Genomic DNA, 14,503 nt, shown 5'->3' with positions numbered 1-14,503 from the left:
CACAACAAAGCAGTCACCGCGTTCAGCCATGCTCCAAGCCTTGCCTACCTGGACCCACCATCCAGCCTTGCAGGATTTGGTTTCTCAGAGTCTTGGCCTGAAATCTGCTTTGTTTTTATTCGATCACTCACAAAACAGTCAGCCAATCAGAAGAGAGGCTCTCTTCCGTTTATAACTAGAGCTCCAGAGAGAAGCTTGAGAGAGGAGATATAAAACTACATAGAGATGGTTTTTGGTACTTAAAACCACAAATGGATAATAAAACATCAAATAAAAGCAGAAAAGTGTAAAATATAGGACCTTTAACTTCTTTACACTGATGCCAAACAAAAAGCAAGTGTCACTGCAGCTGGAAAAGTAGCTGAAAGATATAGTAGGAATAAAAAATATAATGTATAATAAACCAAATTAACTGGTAAAGTAAGTGGTGTTATGTATTAAAGCATGAAATGCATGAAATTATGCAATGGTTTAGACTTCACTGAAATAATAATGTAATTGCTTTTTACTTTAAAAAGTAATAACTTGTTAGTTTAACACATCACAGAGTAACACATTAACAACAGCAGCCAGAAACCTCGAGGCAGACTTTCAGAAAGTAGGCCCTTACCAAAAGTGTTGCAGGTCGAGTGAAGTCATTGATTGATTTGGCCGCAGATGTCACAGTGAGAGTGGGCTGCAGAGGCACAGAGGGGCACGCAAGAGATGATAAAAAGGGGGCTGTCGGTTGAGCAGATATTAGACGCTCAGACAGTTGAACTGCTCTGAATGACGCCAGAGGCCCCTCGCAAGCAAAATCACCCACTCAAGTCCTTAGCCCTCCCAACCCCCAGAAGAGCTCAGGATGTACTTCACACACGATTACGCTCAAAAACAAGGTGGCAACCAAGCATGCAACCTGTCAGTTTTGCCCACTCACTCACCCAGAGCTGGCAGAGAATGACAGCGTAGTTGTTGTTTTTTTACAGAAATTGTTATGATTTGTTCATTTTTGGAGTCTAACTGATGCTTTCTACAATGATGTTTACATTTTTCATATTTCCCTGCAAAGGTTTGGTGAGACTCCTGCCTATTTATTCTTTTTATATCAGAAGTACAACTCATGTGTGTTTTTCCTTTTAGACAGTTTTGGGGGTTTGGGGGGGGGGGTAAGATCTTTGAAGTCCTGTTAATGTGCTGTAATGAGCCAGAGATGAGAGGGTGGGTAATTACACATAGACTCCTGCAGTGCTCTGTGTGGGCTCAAAAAGCCTGAGCCCTCTGCCCTCACAAACACACACACACACACACACACACACACAAACAAACACACACACACACACACACACACACACACACACACACACACACACACACACAGAGTAAAAGAGAAAGGAGCGGGGAGAGTATTTCTAAATGTGCACAAAATGAATTCATCTTCTACCACTACACACTTCCCTACATACAACTCCATTTCTGTGTTGACTACATAGATGGCAGATAGTTGGCTCAGACTTCAATAATAAAGCTGACTCCATTCACCCCACCCCCCACCCCCCCACCCCCCCTTCTCATCCCCCATTAGAGAAATTCCTGGGTCACCAAGCCTACAGCTACGGCCAGCTCCTCTCCATCACCTTCACCTCTGAGACCTCCGAGCTGCTCCCCGACCGCGTCACCCTGCTCCTCCAAGGCTCTGGAATCACCCTGTCTGCCGACCTTTCACCGCAACCAGTGCTTGACCATGACCCCAGCCTCTCTCCACAGCTCTCCTTCATTGTCAGGTAGAAGGATTCAGGCGTCGTGAGTCTGTGCTTTTTGTTGTTGTTTTTCTACTGTTGAACTTGTGTCTCTCCGGAAAATACCAAAGCGTCTGCCTGAATGTGTGCATAAGAATGGATGTCGGGATGTTTGTTTTTCCCCTGCACCTATGAATCTCCCTGTTGCCTGACTTGTCCTTGTTACATATATATAGAGTCTGCAGAGTACAGACTATCCAGGACATCCATGTACTGATTGCACCTCACCCACATTGACTGTGACTGTGCTGTCATGGTCCCAGCAGAATGTCGGGATGTGAGTGTAGTGATGAGCCAGCTCCCCCATGCGCTGGCTGTCATGTAGATCTGGCAAGTACAGGGCAGCAGCATTACATTTCCAGTTTTACATTTTATACGTTTAGCAGATGGTCTCACCCGGAGTGACATGAAATGTGTGCAGAAGTGGAAAGTCACTAAAACCTTAGGAAAGTGATACTAAAGCGTAGCAACAGGCAAATTTACACTCAAGTGACACATGCTTTGTGGATAAAATGATGATCATGAAACGGTGGTGCAGTGGTTAGCACTGTAAGAAGCAAGAAGGTTCTGGGTTTGAACCTGCCACCCGGTTGGGGCTTTTCTGTGTGGAGATTGCATGTTCTCCCCGTGCCTCCGTGGGTTTCCTCTGGGTACTCCGGCTTCCTCCCACAATCCACAGACATGCAGATTAGCTTAATTGGCGACTCTAAATTGCCTGTAGGTGTAAATGTGAGCGTGAATGGTTGTTTCTCTCTATATGCCAGCTCTGTGATAGACTGTTGACCTGTCCAGGGTGATATATGTAAGTCTGATATTCTGACTGAAGTGGGGAGGTCAGGAGGCAGAGGAGGGGAGGGGTTCTGCTGGAAGGATGACCGTGTCGTAGCAAGGGAAAGGAGAGCTAAGTGGATTAGAGCGACGGCATGCAGAGCGCGAGATGGAGTGCAAGGTGGGTCCGTGGCCTGGAGGTACGGTATGCGGGGAGTGGTCCCTTTGCAGCCTAATATGGCAACACCAGGGTTTCATATTGGAAACAAGCAGCTACAGACATTCGAAACATTATTGACCTTGATGCGAAAGTAGGGCAAAGAAAAAGTAGAATGTCATACAAGCATTACAAATGTAAACAAATATGAATACTTGGCAATAAAAAAAAGTATGAATCTGTAATAAGAGCTAATAGAAGCTTCTATCTTTACTATCAGATACAGATAGTAGCTTTGCATTACATCTCTAATAGGCATAAAATGCATGAATCTGCACATATATGTAGAGTAAAGCGTGAAATCTGTTCTCATGAGTAGAAGATTAGAAGCTATAGGGGTTTGTTGTTGATGGTATTCCTTAGGGGGAAGTCAGTCTGTGTGTGTGTGTGTGTGTGTGTGTGTGTGAGAGAGAGGGAGTGAGTGAGAGAGAGGGAGTGAGTGAGAGAGAGTGAGTGTGCTCTTCAGGTTCTACAAAGCTCTGTAGAAACGTACCCTGCATGCATATGGCATGGACAGCTGCAGCCCACATGCCAGGATTCAGCTCGCTGAATTTTCTTACTTAATGGCAAAGTTTAGTTTGAACGAAATATTTTGTTCATTTTTTTTTTTTTTTATCGATGACTCGATGAGTTAAAATGTCTTTGACCTACCACAGCACTTTGCTGTTAACAGCTGCAGTTTTTAATGAGTTTTCACTCACTTAGGTATTATGCACACTATAGCCTCCCACATCTAAATGTACTGTAGACGCACTCTTGTTCTTATAATAATCAAATCACATTAATACACCTCCAGTAGCAAATGCTCAGAAACATACACATATAAATATAAACTCAGAGAGCAATTTCCTGTGAATGCGTATTTTTGATTGCTTCACTGCTACCTTGTGACGAGGTCTAACAAATTTTAACATTACTTAAACCTTGCAGGTAGGTATGGATTTTATTAAGTTTTCGAGGACAACTGCACCTTTGTGACTGCTGCAGCAATCAGAGGCCTGGATATTGTGATAAAGATAGCAGCAATCAAAATCAAGCTGCGACACAGTTCCTGTCACACAGAGCTGATGGTGTTTACATCACTCGTAGCTAGCAGTCTTCTGTTTGTGTTTTCTTGGTGTGTACTGTTAGATTATATTAAGTTGGGCACGTGTCATTTGTAATAGTTTGTTTGTGTTGTAGACGGTTGATGAGCATCTCTATTTGGAAACTGAGATTGAAGAGCTGATTGAGAGTTTGCCAACCTGCATTGTGTTTTTACTGCGCCATGTCCTTGTTTTAATTGTTTTAGTTTTAGTTTTTTTTTTTGTCCAACCTAACAAAAGATGCAGTTAAGTTAAAGGAAAGGTTTACATTTGTTCAACTTTTTCTCAGAATAATACCCCACATGCCCTTATGTACTGTGTATTGAAGTCAGTATCAGTCAGTGTGATTTCCCTCTGGCTATGAAGAGATCCCTTCATGTATATGACTGTAGACAAACTCCACAGCCCTCATTCTGTGTAATTATTCATTCTAAAGTTAATGTACATACATAACACATAACGAGGCTTCATCAGTATTAATTTGACAAATCAAGTACAGTCTGTCTTTTTGTTCCCCTGCCTGGTGCTTTCTCTCTCTTTCTGAGCAACGGCCGTGGCACAGTAACACAGGGAGGTAATTTCATACAGAGAAGGATGTAACTTTTGAAGATATCCGCTTGATTCGACTAACTCAGATAGCTAAAGCCTCCTACTGGCTTTGGCTTAACTTTAAGATATTTTTTTTTCTCCTGCAGAACAAGGACAGTGGATTTTTTCCTTCATCAAGTTAAGAAGTGGTCTCTTCATGGCCAGGAGAAACAGTTACAGCTACCATTAAGGAACTTAGTATAGGTTTATGATCATTCTTTTAAGACAGACTTGGAAAAATTGTGAACAGTATTGTGTCAATCAGCACTTTCCTTCAGGTTGTTCAGTCTGCTTCACCATTAAACCATAAAGACAGACTGTGCTAGAACATGTAGTTCCTTCCCAAAGTTCAAAGCCTACTATGAGCTCTTATGAACATTCAGTCTTCTCACATCAGTCCAGTTGATAATGACCCCTCAGCTAAATGTATGATTGTGCCGAAACCACTTTCTCTGCTGGAAATCCTCTACCAGATCTTTCATCTCACATGAGACTCCCAGTGGTTCTCCTTGCACCGCTTTGCTCTCAACCGACCTTTTCCCTTCTTGTCCTTCATGGTCAAGTGGTCAATCAGGAGGCGTGAGCGACTGTCAACCCTGGTGTGGCAGTCTGTAGGGAAGCGGTAGTGTGAGCAGTCACATTGTTGTGGAGAGCTCTCATTAAGGCCCGTCAAACCTGGTGGAGTGGGTGCAGTTGGCCACATTGAACCTTTTTTGAAAAAAAAACAAAAAAAAAACAGGCTTAAGTCATTCGCTCTATTTTTGTTCTCTTCCTCCACTTGGCCGCCGTCTTGTAGCCAGTAATCCTTCTCATCCCACTCAGCACCTCCTTCATACTGTTTTGTTGCAATTTGTCTTCAGTTCTGCTGCCGTGTTTCTATCTTTAATTCTCCTTCTTCAGCGCCCGCAGACCAACTTCCTCCCTGAGGCCAGCCCTGGAAGCCCTCTTCTTCCCTAAGAAGGGATTTAATTTTCTTTGTTTTCCGGGGTTTGTTTAAAGTGAACCAAAGAAAACAGCAAACTCTTTAATGCAATTTAAGGGTCCACATGGAAATTGACATGTTATCCAGCTGGGAAGCCCCTTGCATTGTCTTCTCTGTGTATTCCACAGAGTATGTTCCAGTCCATTAGCTCAAAACAGTCCTGTAGAGCCTCCACGTACATCTGGGATCACACTCCCATTGTTCAATAACAATGGGCAGTTGGCTGTTGGCTGCTGCTGAAAGGTATCTATAAAGGCGTTGATATAGTAAATTTTGGAGAAGTCGGAGAAAAGGTGGGTTGCAGCGTGTTGTTGTTCATGTGGAAGTTGCAGTTTGCTGGGAGGAGAGCCGTACTAATTCCGATGGGAGATGATTAAAGCATGAGCAGAGAGCTGGCGAGAATCCTGAGTGAGGAAAGGTCTGACTTGATGAATGCTGTAAAGAGGAAGCCTGCAGGATCAGGCTGTGATTACAATGAAGGCTCCACAGAGCAGTTGGTTGTTGAGAATAATACTACGATTGTTGGGAGTTTGGGCAGGAGTCAATATACTTGTGCTTTTGTCTGTTGTGGTGGAAAACAGAATTTGACAAAGGACAGGTCAGTCTTGCTGAAATTGGTTTTTGTGTGGTGGGTAAAAGCAGAGAGTCCCACTTCAACTGGAACATCAGGTGACTGGAAAGAGAGAGTGTGTTACTGGCAAAGCATTGGTAGTATGACGGACTAAACCGTTCTCTGCATCAGTTTTTTATCCTGCATATCGTTAAGCAAATTCTACATCTACACAAATTCTCTGCATCCTTTTTAGTTGGTATAATTCCTTTGTTGAAATTACCACGAAAGAATGAACGCCAAGACCAACAGACACGCAACAGTGATCGCTTTAATTCAGACAATTTGCGGTTTTAGGGAAGGTTCGGTGCCATTGAGAGTAACCATTTGTCCATTTTAAATGAATGTTTGGATGTTGATTGAAATTTCGGTGTCTGACAACTGCCTTCAAGTTAAATGCAAATAAGAGAGAAGCTCTTATAATTGCTCCTGAAAATGTAATTCCAAGCATCAAGCGGTATATTGCGTCGTCAAGTGTTTTTGTTCAACATAATGAATATAATCGCATTTCGGTGTCATCTTTGACCGGTCCCTGTCTTATGATAATCATATCAGCTTCCAGTTGAAGAACATTGCTAAATTGAGATCTGTAGTGACCAAGGTTGAGGTGGAGATGATTATTCATGGCTTTATCTTTAACTTTTTTTCACCTGTTCGAAGCAAACGTCTTTGAACCATCAAACTGCCCAAAATGCATTTCACTAGAAATCCTAAGAGATCACACGCTCGCTCCTCTCTGCCCTGGCTTCCAGTCCACTTCCACATCCATTTTAAAATACTGCTAACCTTTAGAGGTTTGCATGGTCAGTTACTGACTTCCTTTCTTACATGGCCGATCAGGCTCCTAGTTCTGCTGAACAGACTCTCCTTCATACCCGTTATAAAAGCCGAGGTGACCCTGTTTTTCAAGCTGTTGTTTATGGAACACTCTCCCCTTATCATTGTGATCCCTAGACTCCAGTGAAATCTTCATGAGGCAGCTTTTTATTCAGACAGGCTTTTGGTTAGCCTGTCTGAATAGTCACTCTATTTTATTTATTGCTTTTTATTTACCTATTTCTTGTCTGTGTTTGGAATTTTTGTACTTTTTTATTGATGTAAAGCACTTTGAGTTTGTTTTCTATCTGTGAAAGGTGCTATACAAATAAAAAAATAAACTTACTTACCTACTTATTTCTTCATGAACAACAGCTGGGTGCAGTGACTGTGCACAGCCTCCTGAAGTCTTGTCTTCACAGTGAGGTTGCCAGGTTTGGTACCATCGGGCCTCTATACAAAAACTGTCCTGGCAAGTAACTGGCAACCTGTGCTGAACAGAAGTGCAGGTCAAATGATAAGAGCACTGTCAAGCGTTATCTATAATGGTGGATTTGTAGGTCCAATTATTTGGAAGCTGCACAGGCGCCCGTAGTGGACTGACAATGACTGTTCGAAAGCTGCTCAGAGAGTGGCAGAAAAATGCAGTTTGAACTCAAAAGACATCCTCTGCAGCCCTGAGTATCCCATAACATGTTTTGCTGTATATTTTAATGGAGCATTCAGGCGATCCACTTTAACTCACTCAAGAAATATCACACATTATTTATTTAGGTATTTCCACTTAGGTGGTCATCAGTTAGTAATATCTCTTGAGCTGTACAGGAAAAAAGCTACTGCAGGATGAAAATAATTGATACCAAGCACTGACTCCACTGTTTAATGTGGCTAAAAAAAAATATAATAATATAAAATGCATTAAAAAAAAATCATAATTCATACTGATCATAAAAATGTCAAAGGTTTACCACTGGAATTGACACCTTGTTGACCAATTGTCTTCACCTTTATTGATGATACTTAGTTTTGGCTGAAGCTGGTTTTTGAGTTCAGAGCAGGACACCGTCTTTACCCGGTCCATCAGAGGATCCAGCCCCTGGACTGGGACAGAAACTGGGACACAGCTTGTGTCTTTCTGTCCCCCTTGAATACTTCCACGGCTCGCTCTGGTGTCTGCGCCCCAGTAATGAGTTTCCCCTCCGCACCAAGAGCACAGGCTAAAGGTGCTCTGTGGTTCCCTCACTGAAACGCACTGGAGCTTGGGGGACAGAAACTGTCATTAAATGTTCCTCTCTGGAGAAGTTCTCTGCAGATCTCATTACACTTCTCAGGTACATGCACAGATGCACCTCAGTACATGCTTTGTGTCATTCCCTCATACTCACTCTCACTCTCTGTCTCTTTCTGCTTCTCTCTGTCACACACACACACACACACACACACACACACACACACACACATTCACACGTACTCACAAATGCAGACATGTCAAGAATGTGTGCAAGCTGTGGCCATCTGGTAGTGTGATTTGCAACAATCAAGTGAAACATATTCATCAAAAATAATCATGTTTCGAAAAAAAGGGAATAAGTGTTTGATTAAAGGCATTTGACAGTGTAAATAAGCATGAGCAGAAACACACACACTCCACATATTTCTTGCATCTGCATTCATAGATGGTAAATATGGTAACCTGTTAAGTGGCTGTGTGTTCCCACCTGGTGCAAAGATCATTTCAAAATCAGATGAAGGAGAAATACGTGATAGCGCTGGGATTGAAGCGGAGGGGACTGATGAGAGGAGGTGAATGGTTTATATAAGGAAGCATCCACTCTCTGATGTTTCCCCCTGTTCACTTTCCGTTCCCTTGGAACCAGTAGGCGGGGAGGTTTTATTGCCTCACTTGTAGCTGTATGAGTTTGTCTGCGGCATGTAAGCATATTTATGCCAAAAGGCACCTCTCGGATGCTTTTTACAATCGACTGATGAACGTTCTACGTGCAGTGATTCACCAGCGATCAGCTGTTTGCTGTATAAACGGCCAAAGGAAGTGTTTGAGGAAACTGCTCGTATGAATGCCTTTTAAAAGGAGCGAGCCAATTCAGCGAGAAGTCAGCAGCGCACCAGTAGTAGTGTGGGCATGTGGTCCACCTGGCACTGAGCTCATTTCTGTCATGTTTTGAAAGTTCACTGACTTTGATCATTGATCATGGCCCGCTAAATTTATTGAACAGAAACCAGACTTCGCTGCCAAAATGAAAAAAGAAAAGTTTTGCTATAGGTGACTGAGCAAAGCAAGGAGAAACATGGATTTACTATGTACTTGCAGGAAACCTGTGGTTTATTTATGATTAAGTAACCCTTACAATGCCAGGCCAAAAGCTCCATACCTTTTCCAGGATAAACAGAGCTTTTGAATATATATCATATATGCATATATACCATATATGTAGAAAAGTTCTGTCGCTCAGTCCAATTAATTATTGAAATCTGTCGTGTTTTTGGTGTAAGTGGAAGCCTCATACCAATCAATACAAAACTGATAAAGCACAACAACAAACCATTGCTCAACGTAACTTTCACTCAGGTTTTCATAAAGTTTAACCATTTCACTAATCTTTCTGACTTCATAACTGACTTTTGACTTGAACCATCACACCTGACCAGCGCATAAGGAGGGGTGACGATGAAGCGTGACAGCCATTTTTGCTCATAAACACCCGGGATTTTGACGTGTTTGCCAGAGAGATAAACCACTTCCCTCATTCAGAGCAAGCCTAACTTAAAATTTCATACTTTTACAATATGTATTGATATAAATGGAGAATCTTATTTAAATTAGCTGTATCTCAAAGGCAGAACGGCACAATGAGATTATGCTAATAACATGTCCCTATTTGGGCCGGGCGATATGACCTCATACAATATCACGATTATTTCGAACTTTTAGCTCAATTACGATTAATGAGCGATTATTTTGGTGCTTCTCAGTCTCTTTCTTTTGAGTCATGCACTCTTCATATTCACCAATGTGACTGTGCTCCAAGTGACAAGTTGGTGGTACCTTGGATAGATGCCTTTGGTCGCTATCCATGTCGCATTCACCACTGTCTGGTAGTCGTGACTGATAAGACCCAATCAGGAGGCGAGGCGGGTGTCTGCGTCCCCATTTACCATCATCCGGACTAAAATGCAACCCTGGAGTTTTGAAACTAAAATGGGGCCAGCAGCGTTTCTAGAAGTCTACACTTTAGGGGCTCCACAACGTCAGAGTAGTGTGGACACCAGGCGTAAACATAGCAAATGTGATGCACTCTAAAACTAAAACATATCAGTGTGGACGTTGCCTGAGGCTCAGTGTTTGTGCTCGTGTCATCCATATCGCCAGCTTCACTTCAAGTAAACGCGGACTGACCTTAGTTGGACGGAGCGGAGGCACGTGTCTAAACATGGGGGAGTTTTTTTTTTTCCTTTTCAAGAGGAGAATTAATGAACGCACTCGTCGGGGAAAGCGTTTACCAAATTAACCGACATGAGCAAGTTTGAGTCGATGAGAGGCTCTACATGTTGGTTTTGATACTTTTTCCTGTTAATTGCTCTGTCCCTGTACATGTTTTATTTGTGTAACTCATCTGTATTTTTCAATTTTACAATCGCTTACACGCTTACTTACCCTCCCACTACCTTCTTATCATTTCCTTTTTTTTTTTCTCCTTCTCCGTCTTTCACACACCATTTATGTCTTGCTTTCTTGCTCACCTTGTATCTTTATCTCTGTTCTCCCTCTAAAGGTACTTGTGTGTGTGTGCGTGTGTGGTTGTGTGTGGTTGTGTGTGTTTGTGTGGGTGTGTGTGTCCAGTATTCTTGTGGGCTTTTCTCTCCTGATGATCTCTACTCATCCTCCGCGGAGCAGGCTTAATTACAGTGTGGCTCTCCGCGCTCTGCTTGGTGCTGATTAAAAGGGACACTGATGCTCCATAGGGAAAGCATGACTGGGAGTTTGTTCACTTTCATGCACACTCTGCTTATCGCTGTCTGACCAGCTCCATTACCATGGCTTTGAGGCCCAGTTTGTAATTGCCTCTCTTTATTACTGTGCCTACATGTCAGGCCAGGGAACAAGGACCCATCGCTTCAATGGAGAGTCTGTGTGGCAAGCCAGGAATGCACACACGCACACACACACACACACACACACACACACACATATGCGCTGATATACAGAGTGCAAATGTGAATATAAGACAGAGGCAATGCACAAATTAAAGCGTTCTGAAAACGAGTCGGTGTCATGCTGAGAACAACTGACCTAATAAAATAGAGGCCATTGAACACTCATATCTCATCAGGACGTAAAAAGAATTAAATGTTTTAAGTTTGTCAACCATATTAGCCAAAGTCAGGCTTTTCCTAATATGGTCAACAAACTTAAAACACTTCATTCTTTTTACATCCTTGCCCATATTTACAAGTTCATATAGTGTAATTGGATACCACTTTCAAAAAGGTCCTTTATGAATTTGGTTGTAACAGTGAAGCTAAGGGGAAAAGCTGTTGATGTGGTTTGGCTGAAAGTAATACACAATTGTCTTATAGATATGTTACAACCCATCTAACCGTGTGGAAAAGAGCAGCAGAGCATTTGGACCAAAATCCATTTATGAACACCTAATTAACAAATATAACTGCAGACTTATTAGAAATTCAGATATTCATGGAAACCTAATTGTGGTTTGCCACCATTTTTTATTTTAAAGATGTTAGTGTAGAGTGTTACCTGTAGTTGTGTTTTCTACAACCGTACATGAAAATTATGTGAATACTATTCGTCATGCTGCTGCTCGTCACCCCTGGGACCGTCGCACAATAGTTGGGGTAAATCTTATAACACAACATCACCTGTGTGACGCTGACTCAGCACCTGTCATCAAGATGGAAAGAGTGCATGATGCCTGGAGTAAAACAGGCAGATGTCAGCTGTACAGCCTGGCTTTGCAGAACATCCTTCAGCAGATGGCAGAGCTCAGTGATCAAGACCCTGAATATGTGTTGAAGTCAGCACATCTATTTATTTATTTTTTTTCTTATAGACTGTATGTGTCTGCTCTTGATAGCCACCCATAGAAAGTCAAGCACATGTGTGGCAGAGCATTTTATATCTTCTTAATTACCAGTGGGGAGGAATTAAACTGCTTTGAAAAAAAACACTCCAATTGTTCATAAATTCAGCAGACAAGCAAATATACCATTTGGATTTTTGCGCCTTCATAATGTGATGTTTTCAGTGTTTAATCACAGTTTATTTGCATTTGAATGTGCCACACAAATACATTGCAAATGATGTGTTTCTTTCTTCTTGTTTCACAGGCTCCATGAAAATGAGATGAGATTTAAACCTCAGCTGTCTGCCTTTGAGTTCCAACGTCTCCTTTACAACCTGACCGCTGTCAGAATCAGCAACGCTGGAGGACACAACTGTAAGTGTGTGTTTGTGTGTTCCTGTGTGTTGCTATTAAAGTATGCAACACAATTAGCTTGGGATCTGTTGTGGTTGTTATTTTAAGAATGTTTGTCTTTTAACCTGAATATCACATTATTTATATGTTGCACTGCACTGACAGCTCACAGACGTAGCCAATGCATTATTGTTGGCATTTGTACACACTGTTACAGACCTCAGGAACATGGTTGTGTCGACATATATACTGTATCAGTGGCACATTTGTTAGAAAAACAAATATTATGTTATATTATAGCTGAATGCATGGCCATTTACAAATGATACGATAAGTTAAAGTGCAACAGAAAAATTCATTTTCAACACACAGTACACAAAGTTGCATCAAACATACTTGCAAAAACAATGTCAGTGCTTGTATTCAGGGAATAGTTCAACGGTTCCAAATCTGGCTTAGCTGAAAACGGGACATTTATTCCCAGATGTTGATAACAACTTCTTGAAATCCTCCTCTTATTTTTTATCATGTTCTTCCTCCCCTTGCTATCTGATAGTCTGCATAGTAAACTACAGGCAGGATCTGAGAGGCATTACGGCGGATTAGAGCACCAAGAAGACAGAACAGCTGGCCAAAATCACCAGCTCTCTCACACTTACTTACACCATTTTAATTAGTTGCAGGCAGTGCAGGCAATGAGACACGCACACACATTTGTGTAGTTCCACGGCGTGCACTTGTGCATGGAAAAAGGGACTGGCACAGAAGTTTGCAGAAGCACAGTCATGCATATTCCATCAAACTGTTTCCAGTAACCACCCACCCACATGACCGTGCAAACAGAGTCAAGCACACACAGTTTACACTGAATCCATTGCACATCACAGGGGAGAAAGTCTTAATGATTTGTGTAAGGTCTCAAACTCATTCTCAAACAGTGTTAGACGTGCTTTATCGCTGCAGGCTGCGTGGCAAACTTTAATATCAAAATCCCATAAAGCTGTCCTCTCATCTTTCTCGTCTCTCCCTCGCACATTCTCCTTTACTCCTCAAATTTCTCTCTGCACCGCAGAGAGTCTATTATAACAGAAGTGTATTATTTTAATGACAGTATTGTCTTTAGACTATAAAGGCATTTTCAGCAGGCACACTAAAGGCCTTTCATTTTCTCCACCACAAAAATTGAGTGTTGAACAGCGAGCATAGCCATATTGGAAATTTAAGAGGAAGCTGTGGCTTAATGACTTAATGTACAGGTAGAGACCTAAATTGTCAGCAGGGCAGCAGTGAGCCATTAAAGGGAAATAAAATCTCAACTGGTCTGACAAGGTTTCTCGGAGAAAAGGATTGATGGAGAGAACTTGCGCAGCGTGACTTAAAGTGAAATGTTTTTAATTAACTGAAATATGGGTTCAGTGTCTGAAAACTGTTTTAATTGCACATTTTCCCCCCGTTGAATGAGCTAATAGAATTCAGGAGGTAAAGGAGAGTAAAGGGTAGAGGCCAAGGCGAGTCTTGGAGAGGGAAGAGGACAGGCTTGCCTACTGATTATCCCTCAGAGGTGCAAATGAACTGGGTTTCATCACCGCTGAAGGAATGCCTGGATCATGACTTGTTAGAAGTCAAGGTCCATCCTCTCCTGTGGTTCTTCCACTCAGATTTCCCTCATTATGCAGCTGCTCATTCACACTTGGTTTATTTCTTATCTGACAAAGCTACATAGTAAAACATGCACAGCATATTCTTTCTATCTATCTATCTATCTATCTATCTATCTATCTATCTATCTATCTATCTATCTATCTATCTATCTATCTATCTATCTATCTATCTATCTATCTATCTGTCTGTCTGTCTGTCTGTCGTCTGTCTGTCTGTCTGTTCTGTGTCTGTCTCTGTCTGTCTGTCTGTTGTCTGTCTGTCTGTTGCTGTCTGGTCTTCTTGTCTGTCTGTCTGTCTGTCTGTCTGTCTGTCTGTCTGTCTGTCTGTCTGTCTGTCTGTCTGTCTGTCTGTCTGTCTGTTTATCCATCCATCCATCCATCCATCCATTTGTCCATCTTGTGCTCTCAAGGAGCAGGAACAAAAGTAATTTTGTGTTCAGTGGCTGCGGGTTAGGGTGAAAGGGATTTGGTGGTTCAGGATGGCCTGTCCCCATCACTATTCATGAGAGGAGAGAGGGATCTCGAATCCTCACAGGAACTGC

The 14,503-nt window shown here is 42.1% G+C and overlaps 1 protein-coding gene across 1 annotated transcript in view; it reads left to right on the top strand.

The window, feature by feature from the left end:
- The window catches only part of lamc3 (laminin subunit gamma 3), a 97,336-nt gene that overhangs the window by 55,418 nt on the left and 27,415 nt on the right, over positions 1-14,503 (top strand). Inside the window, exons 10-11 of the mRNA XM_022766457.1 lie at positions 1,565-1,763; positions 12,212-12,321. Of these exons, the coding sequence (XP_022622178.1) occupies positions 1,565-1,763; positions 12,212-12,321 (309 nt within the window). The remainder of the gene's footprint in view (positions 1-1,564; positions 1,764-12,211; positions 12,322-14,503) is intronic.

This window comes from Seriola dumerili, unplaced genomic scaffold, assembly GCF_002260705.1.
Source record: "Seriola dumerili isolate Sdu_G_001 unplaced genomic scaffold, Sdu_1.0 BDQW01000853.1, whole genome shotgun sequence".
NCBI lineage: Eukaryota > Metazoa > Chordata > Actinopteri > Carangiformes > Carangidae > Seriola > Seriola dumerili.
This window is presented reverse-complemented; position numbering and strand designations above follow the sequence as displayed.